General features: G+C 32.5%; 1 protein-coding gene across 1 annotated transcript; it reads right to left on the bottom strand.

Annotated features, from left to right (window-relative positions):
* Positions 1-6512: 6512 nt before the first annotated feature.
* Positions 6513-13823, bottom strand: LOC126966069 (gustatory receptor for sugar taste 64a-like). Its single transcript, XM_050809944.1, has 7 exons — positions 13595-13823; positions 12852-12956; positions 12585-12762; positions 11494-11655; positions 9915-10080; positions 8014-8103; positions 6513-6572 (listed from the first exon to the last, which is right to left on the bottom strand). Exons 1-7 carry the CDS (start codon positions 13821-13823, stop codon positions 6513-6515), a joined length of 990 nt encoding a protein of 329 aa, XP_050665901.1.
* Positions 13824-15523: the final 1700 nt, after the last annotated feature.

Raw genomic sequence — 15523 nt, forward strand, 5'->3', positions numbered from 1 at the left:
CAAAAAAGGTAAATGTTAATTAATACATAAGAAGAGTTATTGAGTACAGTAGCTGCATCAAACACACCGTAAATAAATGAAGGTATTTTGGGAGCACTTTATTAGCGATTATAAAAAATATATAATTAGTTTAATTTTAGAACATGTAGTTGTGTTTCTGGTAACAGGGTCAGCCTGCCACCACAAGTAGCGTCTGTTCACGAGCATGACATATGGGCCAGCAATCGCCTCCCTCCTCCATATTTTAGGGAAGGGAATGACGTGACGTTTAAGACGACGAAGCCTGTCAGGAGAGCTCAATCAAGTAACAAAAAATAATGTTCATCTACATAATATTATGCAATACTCACTAAATACCTCTACTTATAATTTGCTTAATATATTTCATAATTATCAGTATTATATTTGTCCTTCCGAAATCGGGAAGTCCCAAGGACACTACAATTTTCAGATACACCAAAATCTAAAGTGCTGTACGGCACACAATTCCCTCACCAAGTTCTGACCCTTATTTTGTTTATAAGATGGTGTATTTTGCATGGTCTTATAGCCTGTTCCATCATCATACTTATTATAAGCGCGCAAATCTAAGGCATACCGCAGTGCGGGGGCACTGTCTGATTGCGGAAGGTTAACAGTAATTAAAAGCTCAATCCTTTAGGGCAATTCAAACCAAGCTATCTTATCATCTACAAAATCCTTTTAGTTGCATACAAATTCTAAAACTCTTTATTGCGAGTAGATTTCAAAGAATTTATATTGTACGTCATACTTTAAAAAAAAGGAAAACATTTAAAGTAAACATTACAATAATATAAAATGTATATGGGTAGACTATCATTAGCCTGTCTAAATATTTTTATCATTGACAAAATCCTCGATTTTGTTGTATCCTATATTCATAAGGCAATTTTTTATATGTGGTTTAAATTTATGCATAGGCAAGTCAAAATTCTTTGTGGCTATGTATTAAATAGTTTTATATCTATCCCCATACATTAATCACCAACTTTGTGGAGTCTAAGATATAGCCATTAGTCTGTCTACTTGTGGTGTTAAAGCTTTGTATATCAGATTTTTTAGAGAAGAGATGGATGTTTTTGTAAACATACATTCTAAAATGTACTGGATACCGTATATTGATTTCTCTCAATAATTCTCTCAGTGAGTCAGTCGGATTGAGGTTGTATACGGTACGAATAGCTCTTTTTTGCAATACGAAAATTGTTTCAATGTCGGCCGCTGAACCCCACAACAGCAGACCATATGACATGACACTATGATTAAAAAAAACTACGTTTAAAAAACCGACTTCAAAAACTGAAAACTATCAAATAACTAAAAATGTAATATAATATACCTCTTATGCAAACCTTTACCTTTAATATTAATAACATACTATTATTTATATATGCTTCCTGATAGGTTTTAAGTCGGTGCCAAGACCTAAACAAATTTAAACTTAATATTATAATCAGCTTACTTACTATAATTATTATGGTTGTCTGGCCACGCGTGTCTGTTCGCTTGGGTTGTTTTGTTCTAGACGAAGCTATCCCGCTCAAAGTCACTGGCACCGGCTTCAAAGCTATCAATATGTAGCGCATACAAACAATAGTATGTATATATTAAAGGTTTACATAAGAGGTGTATTATATAAAATTTTTAGTTATTTGATACTTTTCAGATTTTTATGTCGGTTTTTTTGAACGTAGTTTAGTAATAATATATCATCAACGTGAATGAAAACTCCTTAAAAAGCCATGGACAAAAAACAATTACAATTATTCAGGTAGACAAAAATTTTCATAAAAAATGTTCATAAAATGAAAACTACTGGGCCAAACTATATAATTTTTTTTGGGATCAAATGGCATCTTTTCCGCATCGAACCAACGAAGAATTACGTAAATCGGATCATAAATCTCCGAGTAATCGGTATACATACATAAAAAAAAAACGATCGAATTGAGAACCTCCTCCTTTTTTAAGTCGGTTATTAAAAAATCTGAAATAAACTAATCTCGCCGTTTCAATATCAATAGTCTTATTTTCTTAACTGCGTATAGAACATATTTTAGACATAGCGAATTGAGGGCACCCGCGCTAATGCAAGCAGGTGGTACAATATCTATTGTAAGATGCACTTAAATCCTAGGATCTCCTAGGATTTAAGTGCATCTTAATCCTCTAGTCATAAAAATACTGCATATGCGACAGAACTAAGTCTTCCGGCCAAAGCTGCGTTATGATTACACCGTAATACGTTGTGTTACATTTTTACTACTTATTACTCTTTATGAATTCGTATGTAATGTGTCGCCTTGATTGTCCTTTATAAAGTCGTTTCCTTACTAGTAGCGATAGCTATACGAGCCGTATCCATAGCTTGAATGCAAACTTAAAAATAAAAAAACAATTTTCTAAGTATATTCAAGAATGGGTCTAATGGAATTTACAAACAAATCCTTCTATTTGCAACCGTTAAGACTTTCCGACAAGATGTTAATAAAATAGGAGTAGATACTTAAAGCAAGGTTAGCGTAAACTTTTCATATAAAACTAATCTGTATTATACTCTACGAATATGTGAAAACTTCCAAGTACCTTTTGTTTACAATATAACAAAGGAAGTTGACTTTGTGATTCGTAAAGTTTGAGGTGCTAAGCTTGAACAGACCTTTGGAATTCTTAGGCGGGACTTGTTTAAGTACTTTATAAACGACGCTAGCAGATATGAATAGCTACATTTTTTTTTTCATATTTATTTATGATTTTAATATAATATTGACGCACTTTTACACAAACTATCTTGCCCCAAACTGGTGATAGCCCGTACTATGGGTGCCAGACAACTATATATTTAATATGGCACTTAAACATTGACAAATACTTATAAAAAGGCAAGACTCGGAAACAGACACACATATTCATGATTATATACATATATGTTTGTAACGGGAATCAAACCCGGGACCTCTAGCTCAGTAGGCAGGATCACTATTCAATGGGCTATATCATAACTAATATTATTTATAATAATAATGCTAATAATATGTATATATTAAACATATTATATAAAGTTCTCGAGTCCCGGTGTTTGTTACCAAATCTCTACGAAGCGGCTAAACCAATTTGTTTGAAAATTTGTGTGCATATTGGGTATTTATTTATTTTTTATTTATTTATTTAATTATTAAAGCACACCACATCATAAACAATACAATTTTCTTAATCTAATGTTACAATTAGTAGTTCTAAAGTATACGACAATTATGGTGAACATAAAAATTACAAAAAATACTCCCTAATTACTTCTGAAAAATAGAACTAATACTATCTAAGCTATAATAAAAACAAAAAAAATAAAAAATGAAAGTACAAATTATAACTTTAACTTATTAAAATAATGAAGTCGAAAAAAAAAGAAAAACTACTTATTTGAAGAATGCAGATTGAATACCAGCTAAGTGTTTAACAACACTTTCTTTAAACCTGACCAACCCACCACCGAATATATCAAGTTCTGAATTGGTATCGTTTAACTTATTGTACTCGTGAAGAATTCGAGTGAGAGGCGCCTGAACTCCCAGGTTGGTTTTTACAGAAGGAACTTGGAAGATTCTCTTGATTTTGAACCTTGGGAATAAATATGGGACAGCAAGGTTAATATTCTGCAAGAGGTTACTACATTGTATTTGACCGTTTAAGAGTTTGTACAAAAATATTACTCCGGCAAGAGATCTCCGATCGAGCAATGAAATCATATTAAATTTCCTGAGGCGCTGATGGTACGGGTGTCTATGAGAGAATCCAGTACTAATGTATGCAAGGTGTCGTGTGAATGCTCTTTGGATACTCTCGATGCGTTGCGAATGGATCGTATATAGGGGATTCCATATAATACTACCATATTCGATATGACTGCGCACTAGAGCGTTATATAGAATTGTTTTCGTTTTGGAGCCGAAACAATTCGAGTTTCGCTTTAGAAATCCTAACATTCGTGCGGATGTGGTAACTACTTTATTAACTTGTGCAATAAACGTTAGTTTTATTATCAATAGTTACCCACAAGTCACGAATTTCCTGCACTTCTTTTAATGGTGCGCCATCGAGCTCATACACTGTAACAAGCGTTTTTTTTTTCTAGTGTACTTAATATGAAAACATTTGCTTGCATTTAGGATCATACCATTTAATACTTCTACGTCATAACGGGTACCTCTGAGAATCGGCCAACATCTAATTTTAATACCCCAAAATGATAGGGGTGATCCACCCCTAAATATTTTTTTTTGAAGTGTAACTTCTTTAGAATCGTTGTGATTTCACACTCGCTGAAACGAAAAAATAAGTCCATAGAGACACAAACACATAAATGTATAGGATTAAGCCGGCGAGAGAATGAGATGAGAGAACACATTAGACGTTCTCGGTCTCCTCTTTGCGCGACTCTTCATAGCATCCCCACTATCGTCTACTAAACATTGTACATATGTATGCTCCTGTGTAGTGGGAAAGTCAGTATATCTATATCTATATCTTCCTCCAGTTCCGAGCGTTCTACGTCTTATACCTATTAGTATGTGTTTAATGCATGTGTTTGCGCCTGCGTATTAGAAAGTTTTAGTATTATGTGTGTTGATGGTTGATGAATTTTTATTGATGACTAGCTGACCCGACAGACGTTGTTCTGTATATAATAAATAAAATAATGTTTTTATATGAATTTGTCAATAATATATCATAACATCAAAAAATATTTCGTAAAATATGCACCCTGCTGTCGTAATGAAATTGTTTCACAGCAGAACTGTCAAACCGTGCGTCAATAAATTCTCTCATAGAAATTATGTATGGGCACATAAAAGGAAAAACAAATTTGTTGTTTTTATTTAATTTAGCAGCATTTTCCTATTTATTCACCTTTTAAACCTTCTCTGGACTTCCACAAATAATTCAAGACCAAAGTTAGCTAAATCAGTCCAGGCGTTCTCGAGTTTTAGCGATAGAAGTTTCACTTCTGACATGTGTACTTTGTACGTACGCCATTTTATTTACTTTGTTATGGTTCTGCATTAAAGAATACATACAACTTCAAATTTTTACCTGTCTACGATCAACACTTATTTTTGTATCGCGATTTTTATATTATTCTCTTTCATCCACAGATCTTCAATAGAGTTGCAAGATGGCAATCGATTATAATAATTGTTGTAATATGACAAATTTTATGTTAGATATATTTGGTGAATAGGTCGTTATTAATTTTGTATACCCCAAAAAATTTAATTAAGTATTGAATTTATTTTTACTTTATATGGCAATACAACGTTTGCTGGGTAAGCTAGTATAATTAGTTAATATACAAACATTGAAGATTTTTTTGAAAACACTAAACCTAATAAAGTTTGATTTTAAAAAGTTTTAGCGTCAACGGTGGAATACTTTAATTTGAAATTGTTGTAAGTAGTTATAGTAATATTACTTACTATAACTTATATTAATTTATAATATTAAAAGAAAAAAGAAACAATTAAAACTACATTCATATGTTTATTATGGACTTTTTTGTAATAGTTCTTTATGCAACTGTTGTGTAATAAGGGATATTAAAACTTGAATGTAGATTAATCACACGAGGCGAAGCCGGATGTGATAATAATATCACATGAGTGTTTTAATACCTAATTATCAACAGTTCCATACAAGACTTTATCTACACCCAGAATATGAATCCTCTAAAAGATTCTGGAACAGTTAGCTTACTGCTAACATTAAAACACCAGTCCTAGTAGTAACCTAATATCATTCATTACTGATTATATACAAATAAACTAAGTATTAATGAAAAAAATATTTATTTAAGTAGTAATTTATATTTTGTATAGTGCAATAATTAAAATTCACTTGAATATAATGTTCTTTTACAGCATTTAAAATGAATCGCAATTTTTTTGTAAACAAAACACTAAAAATATCGAAGAAAAATGGCGGGGATTTGAATAACTTACTTTTTTTTTTCGGCGCGTGACGTTCTGGTAGTGTGGAACGCGCGTAAACGAAAATATTCTTTTTTTTTAATTCATACATATACCACGCATCGAGCAATAAGAATGTGCCTGTCTGTTGAAACTCTTTGCGCATGAAGGGATCGAATTTTGAATTTAATGGGTAAACTAACAATAAAAATAAATAAATGAATTAAAATTTTTAAATAATTACAAACAATAATATAACTAAATAAACAGGACATGACATGAAATTGTTACAATATTACTAAAAACTATATAACATTACTATTATTACTAGCGTATAAATAAATAAAGCTTGCGAGAGAGAAAATTGGTCACGAATTATCGAGCTGTCGGGCTGTCTATACACTTATATATTTGAAGACTATGGTGTAAATAGTATATAATACAGGGTTATTGTCTACAATAGCAGAAACAGTAGTGTTCATAATATTATAAAAAAACAATTTTTTCTTATTGTTTTGTATTTTTATTTTATGACTGTTTGTCATACTGTAACATAATGAGTTCATATTTGACAATCACAGCAGCAACCTGTAAAATAAAATTAATATATAATTAAATTAGAAAAAATCTTATGAGTTTTTCAAATCAAAATAAAGAGATATAATTGCGTGGCCTTATTATATTTTGTTTTAGCAAAGTTGTAGCTATGTAACTATAGACTTACAATATACTAGCGTAGAGGCAAACAATGAGTGCGAGAGAAAAAATACTAATAGATATAAAGATAAAAGAGGTCAGAGAAACTATTGTACCTGTAACAGACTTTGATTGACAAGTCGTAAGCAGCCAGCGATGCTTGCCATTAGCGCCTTACAATTTTAAATACTCAACCACTTGCTTACGCACATAAAAAATGGTCACACATTCGACGGAGAGGTCGTTTTATCACTAGAATAGTCTAATGGTGTGATCTATAGAACATACTTAGACTTTGCTCAGGTAAAACTTGAGTGCTGAATCTGAGTATAAGCTTAGCATAATCTTTGATTTCGTTTTTTTGTCATTTTACAGCTATCATTATACTGAGCTTAAGTTAAGACAGTTCAATGCAAAAGTTACGTTCGCGCTTTATCACACTCGCCCAAGTTTTACGCAGTTAAAGTCTGAGCAAACTGTAAGTATAGCGCTCTATAGTCTATCTAACTATTGCAGCTACAGCGTGATGATAGACGAATGACAGCGGCGTCTTAGTGATAGAGTTACGGGTACGGATCTCTAAGGGCTGATTTCACCATTGAATTAGAACGCGATTATAATACTTGTCACTAAAGCCTGTAAACAAGTTTACAGATTCAATTTTGATTTCATCGTAGCAACAAACTAAACGCAGTTATAGCGTTAACACGTTTAAATGCTGACCGCTGAGTTTGGGACGCTCAACATATTTGATTATATCAAGAGCTGTCACTATCCTATATCGTAAACATTCCGTTACGAGAAACTCCGATCGCGCGGTATACCTCAGATCAGCGTGATTTAGGCGCGCGCGCAGCGTTCTGTCAATGTGTATTATTTAACGTATATTAATAGATTGCCTATAATTAGAATCATTTAGGTGAATGTATCTAAAAGCTATTGAAACAAGCTATAAGACCATGCAAATTTAACCATTTGATAAACAAAATAAGTGTCACGATTTGATGAGGGAATAGTGTGCCGTACAGCACTTTCGATTTTGGTGTATCTGAAAAATCCAGCACCCCAGGACTTGCCGATTTCGCAAGGGTAATGGGAACATTGACATTACACAATTTCTATTTTGTTCATACATATCGATCTATTGTTTATGACATGTAAACACAGTTTACGTCAACACGCTCTAAAGGAATTGGTGAAACCTTTTTGAGTTTAATTGAGATCAAGACTGACTTTTGAACTCTTTTACGTAAAACTGAGTCTTATTAAATTCAGTTGGAAGTGTATTGGTGAAATCGGAGCTAAAATAAGGCAATTAAATAATAACACATACCTCTAGTAGCTTCTGACGGTACAAGTAAAAGAAACCCATTCCACTCAACGAGATTTCTTGATGTGACAACTGATATATTAATCTTTTTATCTGAAACATTATAAATATTCAGTACATTGATTTCCCCGTCGCGCGAGACTGCTTGAATACTGCTAATTATTGCAAGAGTAAGTTTACGAAACAAAATTCATGAAATCGTGTAATTTTTCAAATTATTTCTATCCGCCACGGACGAGTAAAAAAATAAGGACTCCGCGTCATCTATATAACAGTGAAGCATCTAAACAAGCCAGTTAACGTGTTAATACATAGCCCCACGCAGACACACTAATATAAGCCGATCAGCCGCCATTATGACATCTGCCATCGTCTGTGACGGACAATGACATCCAGTGTGGCTGGTAAAAAAACCGGGACTTTACCCGAAAAAATGGGAAATCCATGTAATGGTGTTCTAAGTAGATAAATAATTATCAGTTTTAGCATGCAGTGATTTATGATAACAGATTGCGTGCAACGCAGAGCTATCCGAATTGTCGGGGATTCAGAACTCTGTCAAAATTTCCTTCACTTGTGTATACTTCACCTAGCAACCATATCACTATAAAGCACATAGTTCTTTGTTTTCTAAAAAAAGTACATATTTGATACCACGTCAGTGGCATACAAACGTAGGTCAAAGGTATTCTTAAAAATAAGAAATGCTAGTACGTCATTTTTATATCAGTTAGAACAAACATACTGCAAACCAGACATGGATACAGAAGTAAAACCCGCAGTCCTTACTTTAAGGTGTACCTCTTTATTTATGTAATTTATTTATTTACTCATACTATGCCTGCGATATTTATTTTTAATTCATGCTTCACATGTTAATATCACGGCCCGGAGTCCTCCTTTTTTACTCGTCCGTCCTATCAGCATTATATTATAGATAAAGTAATACATTATATTTATTTACCATAAGGAATGAATATAACATAACATATTGTTACAACTCTTAATAAACGTCATGAAGCTTCATTCGTAAAGGAGCTTTGACACGGGGAGAAGAACTGATAAGAAACTCCCAGCCCATCCTTCGAATCATATACTAAGGAAATTGATTAGCTTATCACATTAACCAAAACAATTGGTGTATTGAAAGTCAAAGTTTTTTATTTGCTAGAAACATTTACAGCTAAAGTTGTTATAAATTTGAGACTAGGCACTTATTTCACAGTGGTTTCGTTTTATAATAATGATAATATTTTTTTATAATAATAATTTTATTTTATGTTTTATAATTATTATTATAAACTAACATAAATCTATAACTACTGATACATTCAAGCTAGCCAATGTAAAGCCATAAAGGGAGTATCCTTTATTTGCGCTCTTTCTATATCAATAATCAATATAATTGTTCTATCAGATAAATGACTTTCTTAATGATACCACAGATTGGGAATGGAACGACCGCCCTCAGGCTATTCAATAATAAGTTTAATTGTACAATGTTACTTTGTAAACGTTACTTTAATTATTGTAAAACATATTTTTGATGAAGAAAAAAAGCCCGCTGAGTTTGTTGCGCCCATTCTTCTCAGGCCTGAGGCATTCATTTTGGAATGGGTGGTAGTTTTTTGACTTTCAATAAGTGATTTCACGTCCTATTTTGAATAAAAATATTTGAATTTGAATTTGAATTTGAATCACAATGTAGTTCTAGACAGAATATATTCAATTCAATAAAAAGATTAACAACAGGTGATATTCTACACGCTTTATAGCCTAAGATCCCACTGCTCGATTCTGCAGTTATCAGTTTGTTTGACAAAACTAATTTTAAATGAATATTGCGGGAGTACAGAATGTATTAGCGAATGTAATATGTAAGTAAATATTGTTATAAACTTTACCTCGATATTGTAATTTCTTGAAGTACAAGAATTCAAGCTCAACAGTGCTCTAGTAGAGTGAAGATTTACTTCTGAAGCAGCCAACACTACAAAACTGGCTCTTAATAGTAGCCAAGCCAGGGAGTACAAATAGTAAATATCTTCTATTAGCTCGGAATTATCTGTCCTAAAAATTTATATACCTACTTTTAAGAAATAAGTTTTGTTAATACACATTCTATTTCGTGGCATCCGCCGTAATGGATTTAAAATTGTAGCTAATGGCAGTCGGTGAAACTTGCTTGTTTTGATTACATACAGGCGCCAAAAACATGTACTTAGTTAAATATTTCGAAATATAAAATATAGATTTTGTTGGAATAAATATGTATTATGTACAAATTGTGGTCGGTCAGGCTTTGGCTCGAAGAGGAGTTGATATACTAAGATTTACGGTCGATGCGTCACTCCGATGGTTGGTTCAGTTGGTAAGAGCTCTCGGACGGAAGCAGCGCGGGTTCTAGTCCCGTACCGTCCAAAAATCTTGGTCCAAATTTTATTTGTGTCCTATCCTAGAAGTGAGGGTTATCACTTTAAAAACATAACATATTCTTTAGATTTACAAGAGCGACATCTGTAGTCAATTTAATAATATGTAAATATTGGGGTTGAGCAGGTTACCACCTGTAAAGTAGATCCTATGGATCGAGCTACAACATGATAGTTGAAAAAGATTTACAGTCGATGCGTTGGACACAACACGGACGGTTGGCTCAGTTGGTAAGAGTGCTCGGAGTGATCGTTCATAAATATTGGTATCAAATTAAATTTGTAATTATATTTAATCCCAGAAGTGAGGAATATAACTTAAAAATAAAAATTTGTTTATGATCATAATAAATTGTTTTTAGATCCGCTCTCGCTAAAATCTTCAATATTGAGGGAAGTATTTTTGAATAGTGATGATAGTTTTACTTTACATACACAACAATTGGGTTCGTGCTGTGTTATCAAATATGCTGCCCGCTTAAGACTGAACAAGGATCCTCACCAATGGACCACTAACAGTCCCCAATTAGTGACTCGATGTGGAATCGTTTTCTGCTATATTATCGCCTGAAAATACTAATATAATTCTTCTTCAAGGAGCAGAGCTGACAATTTCCAGTTGTTTCTAGTTAATGGTATATCATTTTTATCATTAAAGAAAGTGTCAGTACCCCTTTGTGGAATATCTCTTAAAGCTCACTACAAACTCAAGTCTATAAACCTACTGCAGAGTTGTCCAATACCTCTGTAAAACGTGAAATAACATAAATGAACTCGGTAAAAACGAGAAGCCCGTTGAGTTTCTTGCGCCCGTTCAGGTCTGAGGTATGAGTTTTCTAATGGGTAGTAGTTATAAGGTTCAATAAGCAATTTAATTTAAATCTTATTTTGAATAAAAAGTTGTTTGTACTTGAATTTGAATAATTATTCGCAGTAATCGTCCCAATTAGCACCTTTCCATTCATCCAAAGAATTATGTAAAAGTTTCGGAATAAAATAGTATAATAAAAAATGTTGTTAAATGATCGCATAAATTAAAATTCATACTAACCTGATTCCCAGAAATAATTGGAGACAAATGAAATATAAATTATTCAGATTGGAGAGAAGTACAAGTAATCCTAACGACTCGTCAATTTTTCTGACAAGCTTGGATTGATGTAAATAAGCATGTCTTATTTTCCTCCAAATCATAATTCGGTTTACTAAATTACTTTCCAACTGAAAATAATATAATGAATTTTTTATCGAAAATGATAAGAAACGTTATCTGATGTTAAGTGATCACCGCTGCCCTCATTCTCATACAAGACCGTGGGGAATCACAGGTGCATTGCAGGCCTATAGACAATTACGCTCAATTTTTGAAGGTACCTTTAAAAAATAAATTTTTAACTTATACTACTAGTTTAATTCAAGAAAAAAATAGTAAATGAGATAAGCAGATTTAGAATAACGTCCGGTCGCAATGAACTTGGGATTGTAACTGGATGATATTCTAACATTTTATTAATTATTGAAGGTAGTCTGAAGTTGTCATCATAATTACTTAGAGTCGGCACTTATCCTGTTGTTTAAGGACTTAATCGATAGCAGTAAACACTGCACAAGGTAGCATACTATAGTAAGTACGTGAACGAGATTTCTATGAAAACTTTAGAGAAACGCCAGACATCTAGATAGTGGTGATAGTAAGAATAGATGAATAGAGAGCGTTCCATTAGGTAATACTATCATTTCTAAATCCATTTAAAATTTGAAGAGCGATTTGATTTTGCTGTGTGAATTTTGCCAAATGAAATTTCTCAAAAGGAAAATTTACAGTATATCGTTCACGGTATAAGCAGATATATCAAAATTGGAAAAGTTCAGTTTAACCATAGAGAAGATTAATTGAAAACGCCAAATATAAACTCGATAGGAGAAGCGTAATTCTTTCTAGTAATCCTAATCAGTACTTTTTCATTCCATTTGGACTCACGTAGAAGTGTAGTACTAGCAAAATAGTATTTTAAGTAACATTTAGAAATCAATGCCGTAAATAACAGACTGCTCAAGCAAAGAACAATTTGATTACAGTCTTCCTATAAAATTACGTGAAACAGAAATAAAGTTGGATATTAATATCCTCATACCTGGAACCAATTCTTTTCATTCTTTTCATAAGAAATAATTCTCTTGACGTAACTATTAAGCTGGTTATATCGCGAAGCTAACCCAATGCTGATTAGAATTATGATTAGATCTTGGAAGTTCCACAATATTGTTGCCAGCTTACTTATAATAAAAATAGGTATTGCCAACCAAACAGAATATTCGTCTGCAATTCATGAAAGTATATTTCATTAAAAAGGAGCGATTTTATATGTTTTATATGTTTATAGTTCTACTTGGGGAGTAAATACATACGTTTATGTAACAGAAAACCGTGTGAATTCAATATGTAAGTCTCTAAATATTTATTCGCAGGACACTGCAGTCCTGTCGCTGACATCATGCTTAGCATGTGCTCTACTGAAAATATTTAATGAAATTTAAACAGAATTTTAAGGTTACTGTAATAGTAATATTTAATTTATTTATTAATATTCACCACATCATATACAATACAATTTTCTACATCTTAAGTAACAATTTGTTGTTCTTAAATATAGGACAACTATAGTGAATATAAAAATATCACAAAAAACATTCTCGAAATGCTTTTAAAAAATAAAACTAATACTACGGTAACTGACCAAAAAAAGAAAAGAAGAAATAATCAAATTATAAATTTAACCTATTCATTTAAAAAAAAAATTCTATGTAGGAATAAGTTTTATGTAAATTATAATATGAATTTACATTGAAAATTAAAATGGCGCTTGGCACAAAATCAGAGACAGCTGGATAAAAACTAAATAGTTGTAGTCATATGAATACCTACCATGAAATATATTTATATATATCACCGAAATAAATTTCACCGCAAAGACCACAAATTGTACGCTTACATTAAATTCTATTTTATAATGTAATTTGCATGTTGATTAGGAGAACTTTATCTGAATTATTTACGAGAACTTTAATCAACTTGAGTTCAAAAGTGGCCAATCAACTTGTACACCCACATATAATTATCATTATTTTGTAGGATTAAATAAAAAACTTACCAAAAGCTCCAACAGCGACAAACCAACCCACAAAAATAACTCTCATTCTAATGCTGCGATCCGGAGGAATTTTCAGACCAGAATGATGAATGCCAATGAACCAAAAATTAGATAGATTCTTCCAATTATTTAAGAATTTCCACGAGATTGGAAGGGATAATAAAGCGTTTCCATAAAATATGGTTCCAGAGAGTCTTGCAGATAGACTATCTATTTGTAAATAAAACATGTTTTTGTATTTTCAATGAAATGCAAACAGAAATCAACAAATAAAAATATTTTTCACCGAGAAATTTTAGACCCAATATATTTTTTTTAATGAAAATAAGACGAGGACGAATAGGATGAGACGAGCAGGACGTTCATCTGACGGTAATTGATACGACCTGCCCATTAAAATGCAGTGCCACTCAGGATTTTTAAAAAAACCAAAAATTCTGAGCGGCACTACAATTATGCTAGTCACCTTGAAAAATAAGATGTTAAGTCTAGTTTGCCCAGTAATTTCACTAGCTACGGCGGCCTACAGATCGAAACATAACAATGCTTACACATTACTGCTTCACGGCAGAATTAGGCGCCGGCCGTTGTGGTTCACATAATCTTGCTGGCATCCTGTGCAAAGGAGCTGGTTTATACTACTTTGCTATTTAGTTCAAGAGTAGTTCAATATCTATAATGTATTACTTTATTAATATAGTAAGAAGCATACTATTAAAACTTACATACTAACAAAATAAAGAGCTTTTTACCTCCAGGGTTCTGATTAATCTCTCTTAAACTCCTTATGAGTTTCCAAAACGAAACTATTTCTAAGACCAATAACATTGTTAACACAACCAGCGACCAAAGTAATGCTAGTTGATCACCGTATGATGGTATTCCAAATAGTTGGGCTGTTTTGAAGATAGTCAATATAGCAGGTGAGAAATTCTGTAAATTTAAAAAATTATCTGCATTGATTTGAAACTTTAGAAGCAATTATCATAATCAGCCCAATTAATATTTATAGCGATCTTAGCACGAAATTTTTAGCTTGACTTGCCACGCTGCCACCGTTACGACACACTCAAAATCAAGAGACGGCGCATCCGCCAACGTTGGACATCAGGTTGACTTAATTAAATATTTGATAATTTAATATTTGACTAAATTAATAATTTGCTGGACAGGCACCGAACGTCAAATCGATCTATTCATTAATAAAATTAATAAGATCCACCCAAAAATAAAGTTTAAATTGGAATTCGAATCAAACCAATCTCTAAATTTTTTGGATTTAACATTAACAAGAGTAAATAATAAATTAGAATTCCAAATCTATAGAAAGCCGTCATATACAGATATTGCTATTCCCGCGTCATCTTGCCACCCCGTACAACATAAACTAGCGGCCTTCCGCTGCTATGTTCACAGATTAATGTCAGTACCACTGTCCCGTAACAGCTTCGCGAAAGAACTTAATACAATATACCAAATCGCGGTTTCCAACGGCTTTACAAAACAGTTAGTGAACAAATTAATTAAAAATAAACAAAAACATTTAATTAATTCAGAACTTTATCCCGTCCCACCACAATCAAATACCAAATATGTGGGTAGTTTGACATATATTGGTCCAATATCGGATAAAATAGCTAAAATATTTAGGAAAAACCATATTAATGTGTCCTTCCGAACGAATCACAATGTCAGTCGAATGTGTGTGTAATGGCAAAGACCGATTAAATAATTCCGAAAAATCCGGCGTTTATAAATTAAGTTGTGACACTTGTAACGGGGTATATATAGGTCAAACAGGTCGAAATTTCAAAATTAAATTAAAGGAACATATTGCCGCATTTAGAAATAATCATCCCGAAGAAATCACACTTGGCGAAACATTTAATTGATACAGGTCACTCACTCGGAAACAATAATAATTTTAAT

This window comes from Leptidea sinapis, chromosome 9 (genome assembly GCF_905404315.1).
Source record: "Leptidea sinapis chromosome 9, ilLepSina1.1, whole genome shotgun sequence".
NCBI classification, from domain to species: Eukaryota; Metazoa; Arthropoda; class Insecta; order Lepidoptera; family Pieridae; genus Leptidea; species Leptidea sinapis.